Source organism: Pseudophryne corroboree, chromosome 4 (assembly GCF_028390025.1).
Source record: "Pseudophryne corroboree isolate aPseCor3 chromosome 4, aPseCor3.hap2, whole genome shotgun sequence".
NCBI lineage: Eukaryota > Metazoa > Chordata > Amphibia > Anura > Myobatrachidae > Pseudophryne > Pseudophryne corroboree.
In genome coordinates, this window is record NC_086447.1 from 205,503,356 (window position 1) to 205,527,516 (window position 24,161).

Consider the following 24,161-nt stretch of genomic DNA (forward strand, 5'->3'; position numbering starts at 1 on the left):
ACATCCTTGTGCCTTTATGTCCAGGAAATTCTCATCTGCTGAATCCAACTACGATGTTGGTAACCGGGAATTACTGGCTATTAAATGGGCTTTCGAGGAGTGGAGGCATTGGCTTGAGGGAGCAACACATACCATTTCAGTTTTGACTGATCACAAAAATCTTCAGTACATTGAATCAGCTAAACGGCTGAATGCCCGGCAAGCTCGTTGGGCTTTATTTTTTACTCGTTTCAAGTTTATTATCACCTTCAGGCCAGGTTCCAAGAATGCCAAGGCGGATGCCCTGTCACGCAGTTTTCTTCCAGTTCATGATAACAGTCCTGTTACTCCCATACTTCCGTCTTCAGTCATTCGGGCAGGCCTCACACAAGATTTATTTACCCAGTTAAAGCAGCTTCAACATCAAGCTCCTGGAAATACTCCTGCTGGTCGTCTTTATGTCCCTGAGTTTTTGAGAGCAACCGTTTTGACGGAGTTTCATGATAGCAAAGTTGCCGGGCATCCGGGGATCGCTAAGACTTTGGAATTAGTCTCCCGCTCAGTATGGTGGCCTGGTCTTTCCAAAGACATTAAGGAGTTTGTTTTTTCGTGTCAGGTCTGTGCACAGCATAAAGTTCCCCGTTCCTTGCCTATCGGTCAGCTTATGCCCTTGAATGTTCCTCTCAGGCCATGGTCTCATATTTCCATGGATTTTGTGGTGGACCTCCCTCTGTCAGCCGGATGCCGAGTCATATGGGTGGTAGTTGACCGTTTTAGCAAGATGGCCCATTTCATTGCTCTTCCCCGATTGCCATCTGCCCAGGGATTGGCAGTTTTGTTCCTCCGCCATGTTTTCAGACTCCATGGGTTACCCACTGATATTGTTTCTGATCGGGGTCCACAATTCATTGCACAATTTTGGAAGTCTTTTTGTGCCTCTTTAAAGATGAAATTGTCTTTAACGTCTGGCTACCATCCCCAATCCAACGGGCAGACTGAGCGAGTTAATCAATCATTAAAACAATATTTGCGTTTGTACTCGGCCAAACTCCAAAATGACTGGTCCGAGTTTCTTCCGTTGGCGGAGTTTGCTTACAACAATGCCTGTCATTCCTCCACCAATGTGTCTCCATTTTTTACAGTTTTTGGTTTTCACCCCAGAGCTAATTCCTTTTTTCAACATTCCTCTGTCTCCTCACTGACCTTGACCGCTCATCTCAGACTCATTTGGAGAAAAGTGCACCTTGCTCTCAGAAAAGCGGCATTTCGGGAGAAATTTTTTTCTGACAGGCTCCGGCGGCCGTGCACTTTTAAAGTTGGAGATAGGGTGTGGTTGTCGACTCGCAACATTAGACTTCGACAAACCTCAGCCAGATTGGGCCCTAAATTTATTGGACCATTTCATATTATAAAAAAAGTCAATCCAGTTGCTTTCCGGTTACGTTTACCAAGAACTCTCCGGATCGGAAATACTTTCCATTGCTCCCTGTTGAAACCATACGTTTCTTCCAGTAGATTTCCTCGGAAGATCTCTCAGGGGAAATCACCAATAGATGTACAGGGTCAGCAGGAGTTCTTGGTGGAGAAGGTTCTCGATTCCAAGTTGTCCCGGGGTCGGCTTTATTTTTTGGTACATTGGAGAGGTTATGGTCCAGAAGAAAGGTCTTGGGTCCTGGATGAGGATCTCCATGCCCCGAGGCTCAAAAAGGCATTTTTTCGAGAATTTCCTCAGAAACCTGGCCTTAGGGGTTCCTTGACCCCTCCTCAAGGGGGGGTACTGTTAGGCGCCGAGGGTCCGCCCGTCAGTGCGGCCCGGCGCCTAGCAACTAGGGACGCCGCATGCGGACAGCCGCCGGCTCCCTAGCAACGCTAGACGCCGGGCGCACGGAGCCGCTCAGACCCTAGCAACGGGGACGCCACTGTCGGACCGCGTTCCCCGTTGCTGGGTCTAGATTAATCACCTCATTGGTATCCTGGCCGTGCAGCATGCAGCTGCACGGCATGATTGTTAATTACCCTGTCTGGCTCCTGATTGGAGAGCTCCCAGTTAAAAGCACTCTCTGGACTTCTCACAGACGCCGGTAATAGCTTCCTGTTTGCTGTGTCTGTTGCAAGAGAGTTTTCCAGTCCTGTCTATCCGGTCGTTCCTGTCCTCAGTGGTCCAATACTCGGAAGTTGTCATCTTTTCCTGGAGTCCTGACCGAGCACCTTTAACATCCTGTGGTGTTCGTGAGTCGCGGCGTAGCCGTGTGTTGCGGCTTGACCGCTTACTATTTATTATTTGGTTACATTGTGTTTCGGAGCTTTTTGCGGAGGATTCCGCTCCCACAAATCCACTCTGGTATCCAGCGGTGCTGGATAGGAGTAACGGATTCGTGGATTTTTGGTTGTCCTTTTCCCTGGCGGTTTGTCCGCACATACTTCTGGTTTAAGTTAGTTAGCTTGTAGCCCCTGGCCTGGTTGCTTAGTCAGAGGGCCCCTTGTTATCACCCTGTCTCGGATTTCCCTTTGTCTCCCATTAAGACCTGAGGGGGCATCGGAGTTGGGCAGACATAATCCGCCCTTCAAACGCGGCTGCCATGGGCTCAAGCAACCATAGTCTCGCAGGGGATTTCTGATAACACGGGCGAGACAACGGAGTTAGGGCGCCAGGGGTTACTAGGCTTTCCTGCTCCCGTAACCAGCATTCCAGTCCAGTACTCTGACCTCCGTCATAAGATCACCTCTGGTCAGACGTACTGGTATCATAACAGTAAGCAGCTTGGGGCATAATAACCCCCACCCTGACGACAGCCGTTTCGGTGCTGGCGCACCTTTCTCAGAGGGTCATCCACACACATACAACAAGAGGTTTATAAAACAAACATAATTACATGAATCAAGTCACCCTCTTGGCAATCACACGTTGGTGTGAAAAAAAACACCCCAGTGGTGTTGAAACGTTGGCGTGTTTAAAGCAGAAGGCACCCCAGCTGTGAGTGCCATAAATTGAACTGTGGACACTGCTGTTCAGGAGAGCCTGTCACCACTTAAAGCTGAACACTACTAATGTGGTTTAACAATTAGCGATTATAACAGCACAAATTTACGGTTTGCACTCCCATGAGGGCTGGACCTATTGTGAACACTGATACATTCAGCGTGATCATTTGATTTTAAACCATTTTGAAATTGTTGTGGGACTAATTATACCGCTAAAAATCGGTCTTTGGCCCCTATTTTGATTGACATGAACCCCTGATGAAGTCCGTGAGGACGAAACGCGTCGGGTATTGTTTCTTGCGAAAACATCAGGCATCCTGCAAATTATACAACTTGATGGGATATACTGATTGTATCATGTCTCCAACAGAATTGTAAAACTGCATTTTTTATTGTATCCAATATTGGATTTTATGCGATAGTCTATGTTTACTGAAAATGTACATAGATAATATGTGAATAAATTCTATTGTTTTTATCATTGTGTGGTCAGAATCTGGAAAGATATTATATATATACAATACTTGCAGCTCCCTTATGACATCTTGTTTTTGTATTCCTATTTTGTACTCTATCTAACAGGGAGTACGTCATTAAGGTTTGGAGCTTTTTACTCAGCGCATTATTAGGTCTACACCACTTCCATATATATATATATATATATATATATTTCTCTCTCTCTCTCTCTCTCTCTCTCTCTCTCTCTCTCTCTCTCTCTCTCTCTCTCTCTCTCTCTCTCTCTCTCTCTCTCTCTCCATCCGGAAAGTATTCACAGCGCTTCACTTATTCCACATTTTGTTATGTTACAGCCTCGTTCCAAATTGTAATAAATCCATTTTTTTCCGCTCCAAATTCAACACACAATACTGACAATGTGAAAAAAGTATTTTTTTTTTTCCGATTTTTGCAAATTTATTGAAATTGAGCTCAGGTGCATCCTGTTTCCACTGATCATCCTTGAGATGTTCCTACAGCTTAATTGGACACAACCTGTGGTAAATTCAGTTGAATGGACATGATTTCGAAAGGCACACTCCTGTCTATATAAGGTCCAAGTCCCACACTTGACAGTGCATGTCTGAGCACAAACCAAACATGAAGTCAAAGGAATTGTCTGTAGACCTCCCAGACAGGATTGTCTCGAGGCACAAATCTGGGGAAGGGTACAGAAAAATATCTGCTGCTTTGAAGGTCCCAATGAGCACAGTGGCCTCCAGCATCTGTAAACTGAAGAAGTTCGGAACCACCAGGACTCTTCCTAGAGCTGTCCGGCCGTCTAAACTGAGCGATCGGTGGAGAAGGGCCCTAGTCAGGGAGGTGTCACTCTGTCAGAGCTACAACATTCCTCTGTGGAGAGAGGAGAGCCTTCCAGAAGAACAACAATCTCTGCAGCAATCCACCAATCAGACCTGTATGGTAGAGTGGTCTGACGGAAGCCACTCCTTAGTAATAAGCACATGGCAGCCCGCCTGGAGTTTGCCAAAATGCACCTGAAGGACTCTCAGACCATGAGAAACAAAATTCTCTGTTCTGATGAGACAAAGATTGAACTCTTCGGCGTGAATGCGAGGCGTCATGTTTGGAGGAAACCAGGTACCGCTCATCCCCAGGCCAATACCATCCCTACAGTGAAGCATTTTGGTGGCAGCATCATGCTGAAGAGATGTTTTTCTGCGGTAGGAATTGGGAGATGTGACGTTTGATTAAATTACAAGGAAAAGCAATACCTTATCACACTGTGGGTCGGTCCGCTGCAGCCGCTAATCATAAGCAAATAACCGCTAAGTTATGTATGCATGTTGCGTATACACGTCGACATGCTATGCGCACAATGCAGCGACACGTGTGGCTGAATACACCTTATCCCCAAACAAGAATGGAATGCGACACCAGTAGTTAAATGTAATGTTGTGGTCGCATCAACAGTATTTACTTAAAAGATACAGATAAACGGTACAACAATATTACAGAGAAGAGCTGCAACCAATAATACATACGTTTGTTCGCGAGCGCTCCTGGATCTAGGTCTCAGTCAGTCTTCGCAAGATGACCTCAGAGAAATAGGGACTGAAGTCTGGATCAGGAGACCTCTTTTATACAATGTGTCCAAATACAGTACAATGGGAAATGTAAGCTCTTCTTTCATAGGTCAGAGGGATGGTCATTTACAGTACATGAGGGGTCATAGGTTGATTTGAATCAGTGGGCGATGCTTGGTCCAGATGTACTTGCAGGTGTTCGCCACTGGGTTCCCGCCGAATATCCTGAGTACAGTATCATAACAGTTTGCGAATATTATATTTCTGTGTCTATCTACACGCAGAAACATGCGATCAACTGCAGATAACAACTGGAATGTAGATCTACAAATACTACACATCTGGATACCAAACACTATGTCCTAACCTTGCGCCATCCCCTCACATCCTGTAAAGTTGAATAACTCTGTTGTTCTACCCTTTAAGTGTATGTGAGTTGCTGACAAAGTGTGTGGAGACTATCAGGGTCATTCCGAGTTGATCGCTAGCTGAATTTGTTTGCAGCGCAGCGATCAGGCTAAAAATCGACAGTTCTGCGTATGTGGCACAATGCGCACGTGCGACCTACGGGCACAACGAACAATGTAGTTTTGCACAGGGTTTTGCGATGCATTTCAGTTGCACTGCTTGCCGCAGAGTGATTGACATGAAGTGGGCGTTTCTGGGTGGCAACTGACCGTTTTCAGGGAGTGTGCGGAAACACGCAGACGTGCCAGGAAAAACGCAGGCGTGGCTGGGCGAACGCTGGTCGGGTCTGTGACGTCAAATCTGGAACTGAATAGTCTGAAGTGATCGCAAGTGCTGAGTAGGTTATGAGCTATTGACAGAAAAGCGTGAAGACGTATAGTGCGCTACAGCTGCCTAATGACTGTTCAGTGAGAAAAGGTGTCACCACACACCCAGAAACATTTTGCAAAGAAAAAATATCACCAAGCTGTCTTCAGGCGCTGATGCAATTCATATAGGAGTACTTCTAGAGGACAAGTTTATCATCAACTCTTTGACCCTCAAACATAAAAATATAAAAACACAATAGTGTGATACTGATTACATGAAACCCAAATTTTAATATATGTGTAGGTAGAATCCGTACCATATGGTATTGTCTATTATTCAATAGACAATATACGCATGAAAGGGAGAGGATTTAATCCTTAATGTTATTCCATCTCTTCATCCATATATTTCTCCATTATAAGAATCTCATAAAAGAGGATAAAAGCAAAAATAGTGTAATATTGCTTTAATTGTATATTATAAAAGCCAGAATTAATGACTGGACTCTCACCATGTGATAGAAAAAACAAGGCAGAATGAAATACAACTAGGCGTCCCCAGTACCTCGCAATTCCTCCTATGGATCAGTTCCAGACTCCAAACGACCATTATCCAACGCGTTTCAATACTTCCCAGTATCTTTTTCAAGGCATGTACTCTCCCCTCCCAAGGATATCCTTTTATACCCCTCTTAATGATGACTTCATATCCCATGTAAAAAACCTATTGCCAGACATGGATTTACTATCCTCTAAACAATCTATATATAACATCCACATGAACCCGTTCCGCATTTCCTATTCGGGTATTCATTACTCCCCTCTTGGGCGCCAAAATCTCTCCCTCATTAAGGTGCACCGGAGCCTCACTTCCGTGTTCCCGTTTCCTTAATGTACGTCACGTCCGTCCGCTGGCCCGCACGTGCGTTCCACCGCTACTTCCGGGGATGACGTCTTTCCGTGTACGTCATATCCGGCCGCGGCGAGTCTTTGCGTTCCACCTCTAATCCCGGACATGTCGTTGCCGCTGACGCACCACATGTATTTTCCCCCATCATTGTTCATGAGAGATATTGTCTTGTACCAAACAGATCGTCCTCATGTATTTAGTGCGCCATCTTTGAGGGGATAATTCCGGACTCAGTGCAATATTCAGAGTATAAAAAATTAAAAATAAATACATAAAATTACACACATTGCAGATAAAATATAGCATTACATTGATAAAAACCTAATAAAACCCTTCACTTATAAAAACAATTTCAATTCAAAGTCTTTATTGATGCCTGTAGGAGCTAATGTGCTATAATTATGTATCATACTCATTTCACATTTTGCTAATTTAGGTTATGAGCTACTCTGAAACTACACACACAATTTTTGTAGCTGCTCTGCGATACAACCGTTCACACTTCTGCTAAGCTAAAATACACTCCCAGTGGGCGGCGGCTTAGCGTTTGCACGGCTGCTAAAACTTGCTAGCGAGCGATCAACTCGGCATGACCCCCTATGTGTATATTATGCACTATGTGAATAAAGAATTGCATATGTCTTTGTGGCTTTTCTGTGCGAATGCGTTTTCTACTGTAAATATTCTTGCCATGCGTTAATGCGCAAGGCCCGGGCACGTAGCATGCGTGTATGCACACGCACGGCGGCAACGTGCACAAACAGAGGCCACTCTGTTTGGAGTTTGCACATGCGAATGTGTGTATAATATTTTTTACTTCTACAGAGACTAGTCAGGATAGAGATAAAGATAAATTCAGCAATGTACAGAGACATCCTGGATGAAAACCTGCTCCAGAGTGCTCTTGACTTCAGACTGGGCGATGGTTCATCTTTCAGCAGGACAACGGCCCTAAGCACACAGTGAAGATATCAAAGGAGTGGCTTCAGGACAACTTTGTGAATGTCCTTGAGTGGCCCAGCCAGAGCCCAGACTTGAATCCGATTGAACATCTCGGGAGAGATCTGAAAATGGCTGTGCACCGACGGATCCTATCCAACCTGATGGAGCTTGAGAGGTGCTGTAAAGAGGAATGGGCGAAATTGCCCAAAGATAGGTGTGCTAAGCTTGTGGCATCATATTCAAAAAGACTTGAGGCTGCCAAATGTGCATAACAAAGGATTGAGCGAAGTCTGTGAATACTTATGTAAATGTGATTTCTTAGTTTTTTATGTTTAATACATTTGCAAAAATCAAATAAAAAAAACTTTTTTCACGTTGTCATTATGGGTATTGTGTTAGAATTTTGAGAGAAAATATTAATTTATTCCATTTTGGAACAAGGCTGTAACATAACAAAATGTGGAAAAAGGAAAGCGCTGTGAATACTTTCCGGATGCAATGTCTGTATCTATAATACATAATAATGTGACCTGTATCAGACCCCATTATAAATGGTCATAAAGCTTCCTCTCTCTGCAGCGTGGAGGGAGCTGCAGTGGAATGTTAAGGTGACGCTGATCAGTATATTCATGAATTATATATGGAAATTTAAATTTTGGGTTTACTTGGCCTTTACGGTGTCACCATATTAATTGGGAATGACTTTCCATTAAATATAGCTATAACCATGTATTTATGTCTATTAGGAAATTGCTCTTTGCATCAAACAATTAACAATCCATGAAAAGAAAAATGTGAAGGGCATAATTAAAGTATTGTTCTGTATTGTGTTTTATCACATTGTAGCAACACTCACCTATGACACTCTGCGGTTTGCGGATGCTCCAGATTTCCCTGAGACGGCAGAGCCAGTCTGGATATTGGGAAAGAAGTACAGTGCATTGACAGGTACTAGAACTACTTTTGCCAGATCTGTTCTCTACTTTCTAATTATTCTCATATAGTGACTATAAATTGTGTTTTTATAGTATTGCTCCCATTTATTTTTGTTTATATATGATCAATTGATTTAACAATTCAAGTTAACAATTTAGGCAACACACATGTAAGTATGACAAAAAGTCACTGGAAGACAAGAAGTAGTAAAGTTATCTGAATACTGCCTGTTACCAAGGAAACTAGATTCAATATCCATTTATTTTAATCTGGTGTAAAATGAATTACAATTGAACAAGGCAGCGTTTTTCAATTGAACAAATACGTAGATTTTAATATATTTCTTGTATTTGTATGTGACCGATCTTTAGTATTTTGGAAGTGGACCCATTCAAGAGACTACAACAAGGGATGTGGTTCATTATGTTGACATGAGTTAGGTCGACATACATTGGATTGACCACGTTTGGTCGACATGATCACTAGGTCGACATGTGCTAGGTTGACATGGAAAACGGTTGACATGTGGCTTACTACTTTTTCTGGTGTCGTTTTCTGCGAAAAGTGACTGGGAACTTTGCATGGTTAACGCTCCCCATTGTAGTCCACGTGGATCGTGAAGTATGAAAAAAGGTCAAAAAATTATATATACCGTATATACTCGAGTATAAGCCGACTTTTTCAGCACTTTTTTTTGTGCTGAAAAAGCCACCTCGGCTTATACTCGAGTCAGTGCAGGCAGAGGCAGAGCAGTGTGAAGGAGGGACATGGAGCGCACAGCGCGCGGCGCTCCTGTGTCCCTCCTGCATCTCCGGCGGCAGCAGCGGCGGTTCTATTACAGGAAATACCCGTTCGTGACCTCTGATCACGAACCGGCACTTCCTATAATAGACCCGCCGCGGCCGCCGAAGATGCAGGAGGGACACAGGAGAGCCGCGCACGCTGTGTGCTTCGTGTCCCTCCAGAAGACAGCGCGGGATCGACGGAGGGGTAAGTAACAGCACTGTGGGGCATACCTGGCACTTGGGGAGGGAACGTATCTGGCAGCACTGTGGGGGCATATCTGGCAGCACTGTGGGGGCATATCTGGCAGCACTGTGGGGGCATAACTGGCAGCACTGTGGGGGCATAACTGGCAGCACTGTGGGGGCATATCTGGCAGCACTGTGGGGGCATATCTGGCAGCACTGTGGGGGCATAACTGGCAGCACTGTGGGGGCATATCTGGCAGCACTGTGGGGGCATATCTGGCAGCACTGTGGGGGCATATCTGGCAGCACTGTGGGGGCATATCTGGCAGCACTGTGGGGGCATATCTGGCAGCACTGTGGGGGCATATCTGGCAGCACTGTGGGGGCATATCTGGCAGCACTGTGGGGGCATATCTGGCAGCACTGTGGGGGCATAACTGGCAGCACTGTGGGGGCATATCTGGCAGCACTGTGGGGGCATATCTGGCAGCACTGTGGGGGCATATCTGGCAGCACTGTGGGGGCATATCTGGCAGCACTGTGGGGGCATATCTGGCAGCACTGTGGGGGCATATCTGGCAGCACTGTGGGGGCATATCTGGCAGCACTGTGGGGGCATAACTGGCAGCACTGTGGGGGCATATCTGGCAGCACTGTGGGGGCATATCTGGCAGCACTGTGGGGGCATATCTGGCACTATGAGGGCATATCTGGCACTGAGGGCTGTGTACGGCTAGAGCTGCATTTCCCACCCTAGGCTTATACTCGAGTCAATAAGTTTTCCCAGGTTTTTGTGGTAGAATTAGGTGCCTCGGCTTATATTCGGGTCGACTTATACTCGAGTATATACGGTATTTTTTTTTAAAAAACTCATGTCGACCTAATGCATGTTGATCAAACGTGGTCGACCCAATGTATGTTGACCTAACTCATGTCGACCTAGTGACCACCATCCAGCAGGAAGAACACTAGGCAGCAATGAGGCATGAGGTACAGATTGCCTCATGCTGTAGATTTAACTAGTTCCTATTAAATTCATAAACTATATTCTCAAGAATATTAACTTAAATCACAACATGGCCAGTGCATGTATAGGACACGTTCACATAACTTCATGAATTCAAGATGATTGGCGCAGTCTAGTTCTCAGTGATGTATGGGTGTGATGTTCAGCGGCGCCCATCTCAAGGAATTGGGGTAGGCCAATATTGCATTGGTCTGACAGTGGGTATAGGTAGACGTTCAACCTGGGCAGCAAGGAGTCAAACTGTTTGAGTGCAGCCTGCGAGGCCCCTCCTCCCCTTTACCCAGCCTGCCTCAGGCCAGTCAGTTTTTTCCTTGCTGCTCTCAGGAAAGGGCACGGTTCTAAGGAGCAGGGCTTTTAGCCCTGATAACTTTTAATTATTTAAATTTTTTTGTATACTTTCACTTTCTTCCGGTGACAGCGACTAGCGCAATTAGCGCTACCGCTGCCCGCTTCAGCGCTTTGCTCTGCAGCTGGGTCCCTGTCTACACAGCCAGCCGCCCCAGTATTTCTCTGACATCAGGAGCAGCCGCAGCAGACGGGAGCTCACATGTAACTGTTCTCCTGCTCAGCGGGAGACCGACAGTGCGGAACACACCGCCGGGGTGAGGCGGTCCTGGCAGTGGCACTGGGTGCTCTCCTAAGGTACCACTAGGCCACCAGGGACATTAAATAGCGGGAATTGGTCCCTTCAGAGGCTCCAGAGGGGGCGGCGATATCCAGTATCTCTGTCCCAACCCTGTTGGTTGATCCTATCTATAGGTCCACAGCCTCTAGAGCGCTCTCTCCTTCCCTCCTCCTTCACCCCTCCCATCTCTGCAAACTCAGCGGTCATTTTAAGCCTGGCTGAGCAGAACACCGCTGGGCGTTTCACGGGAAGAAGTGCTTGTGCATACACTGCTACAATCTATTGGGGAAAGAGCAAAACCTACAACCACTGATGCCTGGCGCTAAATTACAAAGTAATAATTAGAGAAGTTGCCCATTGGGGACCCGGTGGACGTTTACCTGTCGCTGTAAAATATATGTTATATGAGGACGTGTATACTACTACTGAGAGGCTACATCACTAAGAGGCGGAGTGCGCTGCACGCGGCGGCTAAAAGACGGGAGCTCGCTCAGCTAAAGGCACCTGCGGTGTGCAGAGCCCCAGTGCCGGATAAAAAAACTCCGGCGTTGAAGGACACCTCTCGCATACCTCAGATGTATCATCCTGCTGGGAGTGCACGTAAATACTCTTAATAATAGAGTTTATTATTCTTCACTGCAAAGCACTGTTTGCTTCACGTTGCTGGATAAATACCTGCAAAACTGTGTGGGAATTTTCATATAAGAGCTCGGACACTTTATCAATGCAGCTGACGGTGAAGTCCCCCATGGATAGTGTTTTATAGTTTTTAGATATATGATCCACCTCTTTGAATATACTGTGTTTTTGTATCTAGGATATTATTTTATTGTTTTACATGAGACTAGTCATCATTGATAAAAATTGATTATAAACATTCCAATATTCGTTGAATCAAGTTTATTCATGTCGTACTGCTTCATTCTAAACGAATAGCGCAGGGAGAGAAAAAAGTTGCTTTAAAGAGCAAAACCTGCCTCCCTTATACCAATACTGCAACAGGTGTCAGGTTGTATAGTCCATACCTCACCTCATGGTGTTGGTACTTGGACAAACGATGCCAGTTTTTTCTCTGTTCTCTATTGAACACTGCTAGGGGTATTGAAGTACACTGTATTAGTGGTGTAGTATCACTGTTCACCTGAACAGTTGCTACTACTGTGGTGTGCTCACAGCTGCAGTACCAGACCCACTTATTCCTTTATTCGTGGCTCTCTAGACCAGTGTTACATAGCCCTATCTTCTTCTTACCTATATTTCTAGGTTTGTATTTGTGAGTGTGTCGGTTTTTGTGACAGCTTGGAACATGCCCTCCAGGGGTCTTCCAAAGCATCCCAGAAGGAGAAGAGAACTACTGGGTTGCACGCCTATACTTGTACGGCATACAAGGAAAATTTTTCTTGTATGGTGCAGGACCACACAGGGCTCTGTGACCGTTGCTCTGTTGAGGCACCTGGTGGTACTGCTGTGGAAAGTTCTACTTCGTCGGAACTGACCTTGGATGCTTCCCTGGCCTTGGCTATGAAGGAATTGGCTTCCCAACTGGCAGCTAACAGAGCTCTGCAGGTCGCTGTTTCCACGGTAGGCGCAGACCCTTCCCCTCCACAAACACAAGAACAACAACAAACTACTGAACCTGCATGGGTCCAGGGTTTGTCACAATCAGTACAAGAGTTGGTTCAGGTTTCCACTAACCTCCAACAAGCCCTGGGGTCTTTTCTAAGCGCAGAAGTAAATCTTCACCAGCGCTACCCCTTATACAGTCAGAGGAATCCCAATAAGAGGAATTTTCTGAAGAAGGGGAAGATCATCAGGATTCGGATACTGTAGAGTCTCCGACTTCAGATGGTCAAATGAGCTTAGCCAAGGTGGAAGCCTTAGTCAACGCAGTTAGGGAGATCCTACAAATCAAGGATACTGACTCTCAACCTGATGCACAGATGCTTCTCTTTAAGAAGAAAAAGAAGTATTTGTCTGCCTTTCCCCCTTCCATGCAGTTGGAGGATCTTTTTAAGGAGGCTTGGTCTCATCCATATAAAAAGTTTTTAGTGACCAAACGTAATTCCTCCTTTTATCCCATGGCGGAATCGGACCGAAAGAAGTGGGAGTGTCCGCCGCCCGTGGATGCACATGTTGCCCGCCTGGTAAAGTCTTCTACCCTTCCCATTCCAGACGTAACGTCTCTGAAGGAACCCACCGACAGGAAACTGGAACAGTTCCTGAAGTCCATATACTCCAATGCAGGAGCAGCCCACAGGTCTGTTAATGCTTCAGCCTGGGTTTCCTTGGCTATTGGCGGCTGGTTGGAGGGCCTCCGGTCGAACATGCAACGTTCTGACCTCATCAAATATGTTTCTTAGGAGAGGCAGTTCTTGACGCTGGCACATTTTCCTCTAAAATCTCTGCTTCATCGGTGGCGGGTAGACGTGCCCTTTGGTTGCGCTTTTGGCACGTGGAGGAAAATTCTAAAAAGGCATTGGAGTTCCTACCCTTTTTGGGAGAGGTACTCTTCGGCGAAGAGCTGAACAAAATTGTGGCCACAGTGGCAGCTTCTAAAACTGCTTTTCTGCCCTCCGCTGCACCTAAAACTAGGTCTCCTACCTTTCGTTCCCTTCGACCGCAGGGTAAGGCCTGGGGACAGTGTTCTTCCCGTTTCCAAGCTCCCTCTATTAAACCTTCAAAGGCAAAAGGACGCCAGCCCCAGAAAACGCCAGGCTCTAGTCTTCTCCTGGAGGCTTCCAGGGTAGGCGGTCGTCCTTGCTTTACCGAGGTCTGGGATCAGACTACATCAGGCGTCTGGATTACGGGCATTGTATCCAGAGGTTACGCCCTTGCGTTCAGACAGACTGCCCAGACGATTCTTCCCCACAGGTCTGCCTGCCGACCTCGCCAAGGCTACTGCTCTCCAACAGGCAGCTCAATCCCTGCAATCACGGGAGGTCATTGTTCCGGTGCCAATTGATCAATGCAGTACAGGTTTTTATTCAAGCCTCTACCTCATTCCAAAACCGGAAGGTTCTTTCCTTCCTATGCTAAATTTACAAACCCTCAATCGGTTTCTCAGAGTCCCAAAGTTTTGCATGGAATCCCTCAGATCTTACATGCAGGCCTTGGAACAGGGAGACTATATGGCCTCTTTAGACGCTCAGAATGTGTATCTGCACATCCCCATTCGGGACAGTCACCAGAAATTTATTCTGTTTACAATTCAGCAAAATCATTACCAGGTGTTGCCGTTCGGACTCTCCACAGCACCGCAAGTGTTCACCAAAGTGATGGCGGTAATGATGGCTCATTTGAGGTTGCAGGGAATCCGCATCCTCCCATACCTGGACGATTTCATTCTTATGGCGCAGTCTCAGGCCAGTCTTCAGGAGCACATCTGCATCACTCTGACGTTTTTGCAGACACACGGCTGGCTGATCAATTGGCGAAAATCCAGCCTCACACCATCTCAATGCATGATTCACTTGGGAGCACTATTAGATTCTCGGGCACAGAGAATCTTTCTCCCGGACGACAAGTGTAGAGCCATACAGGAGATGATTCGAACCTTCCTGGCTCAGAAGACGGTTTCAGTTCACTTTTGCATGCAACTTCTGGGGAAAATGGTCTCTTGCTTTGAAATGGTGGAGTATGCGCGGTTTAATTCCAGACCATTGCAGCTGGAACTCCTGCGGAACTGGGATCACTCTCCGCTGCATCTCAAGTTACAGCGGATCAGCCTCTCCAGGGACACCTGTCTATCACTCCTGTGGTGGCTACACACGTCACACTTGAACAAGGGTCGTGTCTTCTGCATCCTCGTTTGGGTCATCCTCACGACAGTCTCCATGGATGGGGTACTGTAGTGGACGATCGCTCCTTTCAGGGTTGGTGGACACGTCAGGAGAGCAAGATTTCCATCAATGTTCTAGAACTGCGAGCGGTCTTCATGGCGCTGTCTCAAGTGGGACCCTGAAAATCCAGTCGGACAACGCAACAGCAGTCGCCTACATAAACCACCAAGGCGGCACTCGCAGTCTTGCAGCCATGAAGGAGGTCGGCCACATCTTGCGGATAGGAATGTATTAAATATACATTTAATTTATATTTATTTTGAATACAGTGAAGTATTAATTTAATAAATAAATATAATATATAAATGATTGTCAGATAATTGTGGCGTTGCTACAGGCAACGCACAATTTCGAGTTTTAGCTGTTAAAGAAATTGTTCTCGATACTATGGTTTATTCAGAAAGGTTAGAATCAGTAATAACTATAGTAGTTATGTATATTGGGATACTGCTGTCGTCTTTAAAAATATTTATTATCTATTTGACATGAAGCATATATACGTGGGTATTTTTTCATTTTAATTCATGAGTTTTATTATATATATATATATATATATATATATATATATATATATATATATATATATATATATATATATTTTATACCCATCAATTATATTTGTGTGTATGCTTCTGTCTTGGTGGTCGAGAAACGCGTCAGGACTCAGGGACGCAATCCCTGTTATCCATTACACCTATTGGACCTACCAGCTACTATCGAGTGATTACGCCGCCCGCACCGGTCCTTCCGATACACGGAGACTACGGCGCTATGGGATTATCAATAGCTATTAGCGGTTACAGCACTCCCAATTGAGCTGCCTGCACTGGTTATCCTGCCACACGGAGACCGCGGCTGTGCGAGTCACTGACCGTGATGGTTGCTGAGGCGGATCAAAGCCCCGATCTGAGCGGTCCGCGCTGACATCTAGGCTATGGAGGTAGTGGCTCCACGGGACACCTTGTGATAACGGTTTCGCTAACCACTCGGAGCACAGACAGAGCCTTCCTACAGGTATATAGGTGGTACCACAAAGGTAGCAGGAGTCGTGCACGACACTTCCTAGAACGAGATCTAAAGCTGGCCAGCAATTGTGAACCACTTCATTTACTATAAAGAGCACAAAATCACCTAAAGAACAGCTTTTTATATTGCATGTCCGTGGAGACTGTTTCAACATTGAATATATGCACTTTTGTTTAGGAGTTTTTATTAAGTAATTTAGTGCAAAATTAAATACATAACTGTGATTGATACTATGGGGTAAATTTACTAAGATGGGACTTCTATTTAAGATGGGATGTTGCTCATAGCAACCCATCAGATTCCAGGTATTATCTTCTAGAAGGTGCTAAATAAATGAGAAGTAGAATCTGATTGGTTGCTATGGGCAACATCCCATCTTAAATAGAACTCCCATCATAGTAAATTTACCCCTATATGTCACAGTATCCAGTTGTATTATAACAGTTTATTTGATACATTTTGCTGGTTGTACCAATATGAACTGTCATGGATTTTTAAACACTGCATTGATTTTACACCAGAAAAAAAACTATATAATTAATAAACAATTTTTTCTAATAGTTTCAAGGTTGTTTTGTGCTCTCTATTTTTTCTTTACATCTTGCGGTGGGCGGAAAAATTTTTGCCAGCCGTTTCTGCAATCTACATTCCTGGTGTGTTAAATTAGGAAGCGGACTTCTTCAGCTGACAGGATGTCCATTCGGGCGAGTAGTCTCTCCATACCACGGTCTTCAGGATGCTGGTCACCCGCTGGGGACGATCTCAGTTCGATCTGTTTGCCTCCCGACTCAATCATAAGCTTCCCCTTTACGGATCCCGAACACGGGACCCGGGCACGTACCTCATAGACGCCTTGGCCTTTTCAGATGGTGTATCTCTTCCCACCTGTGGCACTTCTCTCGTGGGTTCTTCGCAAGCTCAAATCTGAAGCGGTAACAGTTATTCTGATCGCTCCCCACTGTCCTAAAAAGGTTTGGTATGCGTATCCACTCTCCCTCTCCCCTCCATGGCCTCTCCCGAAACGCCCAGACTTGCTGTCGCAGGGACTATCTGCATCCGGATCTTCAGCGTCTGGCTTTGATGGGTTGGCTGTTGAGAGATCGGTCCTGAGAGCAAGGGGTTTTTCTCCTAAGGTTATCGACACTATATCTGCTAGGAAACCTTCCACGGCACGGATATACTATTGTGTGGCGTACTTATTTTAAGTGGTGTATCGCAGTCCAGGTACTGGCTCTGTCTGTATTGTTCCAGAGGCGCGTGGCTCGATGCTCCGCTGTCCAAACATTTTTGCAGGGGGTTCTTCATATCCAACTAGGGAGGCCAATCCCGGGATCGGCGGGATCCCGGGATTTGGGCCCAAAAATGCCGGGATTTGAATCCATTGCGCATGTGCGGGAGGTTGGGTGTGTAAGTAATCCAATTTACCATTAGGCGGCCGGCAGCCATAGACAAACGCTGAACACGGCGGCACTTCGCCGGCCGCCAGCCAGTCCGAACTGGCGGACCGGCAGCCAATCGGGGAAGCTGCCACAGCAGCGGCAGCCAATCAGGAGCGACTGCTGCGGCTGCTTCCCTGATTCGCTGCCGTTCCGCCAGCTCTGGTTGGCTGGCGGCCGGAACTTCATTTGAAATGCCGCCGTGTTCATTGTGTCCATGGCTGACGCCCACCTAATAGTAAGTGGTATTACTTACACCCACCCTCCCTCCGTGCAGTGCTAACAGCCTCTCTCCTGCGCCGCTACCAACTCTCCCCACTACCTACACCCTCCCGCCCAGCTCCCTACACCCCCCCGCCCAGCTACCTACACCCTCCCTCCCTTCCGCGCCGCTACCTACCCTCCAGCGCTGCTTCCAACACCCTTTTTCACTGATCCCTACTGCAATCCTGGGATTGAGCGTTTTTCAATCCCGAATCCTGGGATTGAAAAAACGGCCCGGGATTGGCCTCCCTATATCCAACCACCTTATGTGCCACCGGTTAACCCATGGGATTTATCCTTGGTCCTTCGGACTCTACAAAAGGCTCCATTTGAGCCTTTGGAGGAGGTTGATCTCCACTGGCTCACCTGGAAGACGGTATTTTTGCTCACTATCGCCTCTGCATGCCGAGTTTCAGATTTGGTAGCTCTGTCTCACAGGTCTCCCTTTTTGATTTTCCATTTGGATCGGGCTGTTCTACGTACCCGCCTTGACTACCTTCCTAAGGTAGTCTACAGTTTTCATATAAATCGGGAGATAGTGGTACCTTCCTTTTCTCCCTCGGATTCCTTGGATGACAATTCTGCCATGGCCACATTTAATGTGGTCAGGGCTTTGCGTATCTATGTACAGCGCAGTAGTGTTTTTCGAAAAACGGATTCTCTGTTTGTACTCTATGATGAGCATAAGAGAGGCTGGCCAGCCTCCAAGCAGACCATTGCTAGATGGTTGAGAGTTGTGGTCCGGCAGGGTTACCTGTTGGCTGGGAAGCCAGTTCTGGCATCCGTTAAGGCCCATTCAACTTGGGACTTCCTGGGCGGCCCGTCGTGGGGCTTCGGCAGAGCAACGTTGCAGAGCAGCGACTTGGTCTTTGGCTCATACCTTCCTTCAGTTCTATAGGTTCGACACCTTCGCCTCGGCTGATTCAGCTCGGGTCCTCAGTGCAGCTCAGGAGCTTTCCCGCCCGTAAAGGGACAGCTTTGGGACATCCCACTGTCTCCAGTGTCAGACCATATCGCGAGAAGTGGAAGGGTGGGCGCCCAGTGTCAACCATGGCTTCAGAAAAAAAGGATTTAACAGGTAAGACAAAAATCTCCTTTTTCCTGTGCACCTCTACGGTGGCTGCAAGGGGACAGATTTCTGACTGTTTAACTGGCATCATTTTTCACTTTAATCGCCATCAGTAAATTGAAAGCAAGGCTTCCAGAATAAGATATCTTTTGGGATATTTCATGTAGTCACTACTCATCTATTGTCCCATCTCCTTATACAGAGAAGGATGAGATTCTGAAGGATGTGACATCCAGACTGTGGTTCACTTACCGAAGGAACTTCCCAGCAATAGGTATGTATCTGTGTGGAAACAGCACTAGGGGGTTTTATACTAGAACCGTTGTTTGTATTTTTATAAACGTCTTATAATTTTCTTGCACTTTGCAGCTATTGTGTGTCGGCTCTTCTCTGCATTACAATTAAACTGTTCATAATTAATTGGTCACTGGCGCTTCTTTTTAACCCACTGCTGTTAGATATATACATCCCATGCACTCATATATTGTGACATACACTGTATGTGTGGTCCAATGTTATGGAGAGGAGGTGTTTCTCCAGTCTTATCAGTACAAGCAGTTCTTGGTCATTTACATCTGGTTTTTAGTATATGTAACACATTTGTTAGCAGTCATGGCCTGTTCAGTCAGATCACACTTCTTCCAACTTTCATCGTAGGGGAATAGTTTTCATTTCTCTTTTGTCTACTAGTGGGCACAGGAGCTGTACGCTAGGTATATGATGGCTGGGAGCTAGGAATTTAAAATCCCCAGCGGGCCTTGTCTCCCTGTCCCCTACACCCCAACCCCGGGCCCACCAGTTTTTTCTTTGCTGCCAAGGCACCTTTAGTTAGGTGGGCTGTTTTACAGCCCAAGTTACTTTTTAAGTTAGTTTCAACACTGCACTGCAGTGAAGATTGAGCGGGGTGCTGGTGGACATAGCGCCCAGCACCCGGTGCTGCTGGCGGCAGCCCTGGTAACAGGGCCAGCGACTTCCACCTCAGGACACAAGTCACTTCAGGAGGCTTCCCTGGAGCCAGAGGGTGAGTAGGAACAGCTCTCTGCGGCGATCCTCTCCCGCTATAGGTAGGCAGCGGAAGGGCAGATTTGTGGGGGCCCAGTGGTCTGCGCCTTCTCCACTGGGAACACCAGGGCATAGCAGCATGTTGGTGTGCAGGTCCCTGGGGTCTAGCATCTGAGGGGGAAGGGCGCCCAGACTGCAGCCCCTCCTCCACCCCATGGGATTGCTAGCAGCACAGCTCACGGCCTGCCCCTGGGCTTATCCTTCTCCTTCCTCTCCGTAGTCCCTCCCTAAAAATGTTGAGCAGCCATTTTAGAGCACACTGCTGCTGGGACTTTGCACAGAGAGAAAGGCCTGGGCTCAGTCTCCCCTGTTCCTCGCTCCAGTAGCCAGGTCCAGCAATTCTCTCCTGCCTGCTTCATAGCTGGACAGTTCCTTGGCCCATTTATCTATCAAGCATTGTGTGTCTGTGTACTTGTTGTGTAGTGTTAGTGCTTGACGTGTTTCGACCTTACACCACTGATACAGGACCTGCTCCTTCAGTGGATGCCTAATTGCTACCTTTACACTGCGCATTTTTGTTTACATTGTAATTGCTGTGGTGAGAGAACTATAATTCTTTTACACCCCTATTATCCCACACTCTGTTATATACACGTGTATATATTATAATGTGGTGTACATGTCCTCTAAAGGCAAGAAAACAGTAGCTCCAGAGCCTAGCACTTGCCGTGTGTGTTTTAATATTCATTCTCCACAGGATCCTATACTGACCAGTGCGAAGGATGTGTCGCAGCTCCGCCATGGGAGACCCCTGCACCTGCAGCAGTCTCACTGGAACCAGCTTGGGCAACTACATTGACACAGATAATGGCACAGCTCGTGGATCTCTTGGCCTCTCCACAGCCTGTTACCCCTGATACTGCGCCTCCTAGTACGGCTATGGCAGTACCCACATATGCTGCTCCCCTTCCACAGGTAGAGCCCCAATGGATGCAGTCCCTTACACAGTCTGTTCAGGGCCTCTCTCTGGTCTCTGCTTCCATGCAACAACTCATAGATAGAGAAAAGTGATCTAGGTGAGCTCATACCTCACGGGAAAGCTCTACCCTGGTCTCAGAAGGAGATTCCGCTACAAATTCCTCTGGGATCAAGACAGTGGCTCCCGGGGGTCAGATCTCGATACCTCCTCCGGACTGGAAGAAGCCCTGTAGGTAGCAGAGGTGGATTCCTTCGTCAGAGAAGTTTGGGCGGTACTGGAAATTGAGGAAGAGGACTCGACCCCGAAGTCCAAGACTGCGGTCTTCAAGCGACCGAAAAAGGAATCAACTCCGTTTCCCTCTTCAGCACAGTTAAAGGACATGCTGGAGGTGGCATGGGCTAAACCGGAAAAACACTTTCAGCTTTCCAAACATCATCAGACCTTCGATCCACATCCACCCAAAGACAGGTCCAAGTGGGAGACTGCTCCTCTGGTGGACACCCATGTGGCGCGCCTAATACTCTCTTCCCGTAACAGATACCTCTTCCCTCAAAGATCCTACAGATCGGAAGTTGGACACATTCCTTAAGACAGCATATACACATGCTGGGGCTATTACCAGGCCAGCACTGGCGTCGGCCTGGGTAACCAAAGCAATAGGTAGCTGGATGTTACAGGTGCAATAAGGCCTGACGGCTGTGGTCACTAGGAAGGACTAGTTGGTTCTGGTCGGAAATATTCAAAAGACGAATATCAATCTTGGGGAAGCGGCTATGGACACAGTGGTTCTCACTTATAACATTTTCAGCTTCAACCATAGCAGCCAGACGCCCTCTGTGGCTCCATTCTAGGAGAGCGGATACCTCCTCCAAGAAGGCCCTTGAGGCTCTTCCGTATCCGGGAGATACCCTTTATGGCCAAGAATTGGACAAAATTGTTACCTCACTGGCAATGTCTAAGGCGGCGTTTCTTCCGTCGGCTGCGGCACCTAGAGCCAAGCTGTCATTTTGATCATTTTGAACACAGGATAGGGCTAAAGGCCAGGCTTCCTCCAGATACCAGGCCCCCGCAAAGGGCTCGAAGCCTCGTGCTAAACAACCATTGGCGAACCAGACTCCCAACCCCAAAACCTGCAGGCAAGCCTGCCGAGTGACGGGGCGGGCCTCCCCCCTGGGGGATCCCAGGGTTGGGGGGCCGACTTCTGTCTTTTGCTCCTCAGTGGTCAGAAACCACGACTGACACCTGGGTCAGGGAAGTTGTTTCTCAAGGATATGCCCTGACGTTTTGGCGTTGTCCTCCAAGAAGGTTTTTCACCATGCGGTTTTATTCCAGTGTCTCAGGATCAAGGAGGTCAGGGTTTTTACATCTCTCTCTTTCTGGTTCAGAAACTGGATGGTTCCTATCGACCGATTCTCAGCCTCAGAGTTGAACATCTATCTGAGGATTTCAAAATTCCGCATGGAATTTCTGTGGTCCATCATTCTTGCTCTGGAGCTGTGGGAATATATGGCGTCTCTGGATATCCAGGACGCGTATTTACATGTTCCCATTCGACCAGTACATCAACAGTTTCTTTGGTTCACAGTGAAGGAGGACCACTACCAAATTCGAGCCTTGCCATTTGGCCTATCCATGGCTCCACGGGTGTTCACAAAAATCATGGCTGTTATCGCAGCACACGCATTTTACCCTACTTGGACGACCTTCCTCAGTCTCAGGAGGGACTCTCGGTCCACATTCAAACAGTGGCAGAGATTCTGCAATTGCACAGCTGGAGAATAAATTGGAAAAAAAATCATCCTTAACGCCCTTGCAGGAAATACATCATTTAGGGGCGTTGCTGGACTCCAGAGTCCAGCGTGTTTTCCTTCCTCAGGACAAAATTGTCGTCATTCAGTCCAGAATTCGAACGCTTCTCTACCATCGCAGGGTATCCGTCCATGCCTGCATGCGGGTTTTGAGCTCCACGGTGGCGGCGTTCGATATGGTGGAATATGCTAGTTCCGCTCTCGCCCTCTACATTTGTAAGTTCTTTGCAAGTGGGACAGCTTTCCTCTCCACATCCGATCACAGATCCTGGTTCTCCCTCCAGAAGTTCGGCTTTTCCTGACGTGGTGGCTCCTCCATACCAATCTGGACAAAGGGCGCCCCTTTGTCCAGACATGTTGGAGCTGCAAGCAATTCTCAGGACGTTGCTCTCTGCGCAGTCTCTCTTCCATGAACGTCCGATCAAAGTTCAGATGGAAATGCGACAGCCATGGAGGCAGTCGCGGTGCCATGCTGGAAGTTGCCAGGATCTTCCTCTGGGCAGAACAACACCTTCGGGCTCTGTCAGCAGTGTTCATCCCTGGAGTGCTCAACTGGGAAGCGGACATCCTCAGTTGGCAGGATGTGTACTCAGGGGAGTGGGCTCTTCACTCGGAGGTGTTCGGCATGTTGGTAAGACGGTGGGGTGTACCGGACATAGACCTCATGGCGTCCCGTCACAACAGGCAAGTCCACAGATACGGCTCTCGGATGAAGGATCCCAAAGTATTTCTGGTGTATGCTCTGTCTGTTTCCTGGATGTTTCCCCTGGTGTACGTCTTTCCACCGATCTCATTGTTACTATGCGTGGTCCAGAAATTCAAACGAGAGAGAGGTACAATGATCATGGTGTCCCTGGATTAGCCGCGTTGCTTGTGGTATGTGGATCTCCTCGGTCTGTTCGTCGACACACCGTGGCGTCTTCCGTTACGTCCAGACCTCCTGTTACAGGGTCCATGTCTTCACCCGGACCTCAGCCGTCTCGCTTTGACGGGGCGGCTGTTGAGACATCCGTCCTAAGAAAGGATTTTTCCTGGCCAGTCATCCGGAAGATGCTTCGTGCCTGGAAGGCTTAGTTGGCCAGAATCCTACCATCGATTCTGGTAAGAACCTACTTTACGCGGTATTCATCCCCACACTTCAATCCTCGGTTCTTTGGTCTAGCCCGGCTTTTAGCATTTCTTCAGTCCAGTCTAGACTTGGGCCTTCGATTGTCATCCCTGAAAGTTCAGGTGTCGGCCCTTTCGGTTCTTTCAACGACAGCTGGCTACTTTGCCAGATGTGAAAACTCTTCTACAAGAAGTCCTTCATGTCCAGCCGCCATTTCTGGCTCCGGTGGCTCATTGGGATCGTTCCCTAGTGCTTGGAACACTCCAAGCTGCTCCCTTTGAGTCCCTAGACTCAGTTGGCCTACATTGGCTTACCTGGAAGACCTTGTTCCTCTTGGCTATCTCTTCGGCCCGGCGGGGCTCGGACTTTAGTGCCTTGTCTTGGAGCTCGCCTTTCTTGGTGTTTCATTCGGATAGGGCGGTCCTTCGCACTCACTTGGGCTT

The 24,161-nt window shown here is 47.3% G+C and overlaps 2 protein-coding genes across 7 annotated transcripts in view; one reads left to right on the forward strand and one right to left on the reverse strand.

Annotated features, from left to right (window-relative positions):
• THAP4 (THAP domain containing 4) overlaps positions 1-24,161 on the reverse strand; it is a 227,011-nt gene that overhangs the window by 132,194 nt on the left and 70,656 nt on the right. The window lies entirely within an intron of this gene.
• The window catches only part of ATG4B (autophagy related 4B cysteine peptidase), a 132,467-nt gene that overhangs the window by 80,127 nt on the left and 28,179 nt on the right, over positions 1-24,161 (forward strand). For 4 of the 6 annotated variants that reach the window (XM_063915833.1, XM_063915839.1, XM_063915835.1 and 1 more), the window contains exons 2-3: positions 8,475-8,576; positions 19,024-19,095. In XM_063915833.1, coding sequence (XP_063771903.1) covers positions 8,475-8,576; positions 19,024-19,095 — 174 coding nt within the window. The remainder of the gene's footprint in view (positions 1-8,474; positions 8,577-19,023; positions 19,096-24,161) is intronic. The other 2 variants (XM_063915837.1, XM_063915838.1) reach the window with 1 other exon arrangement.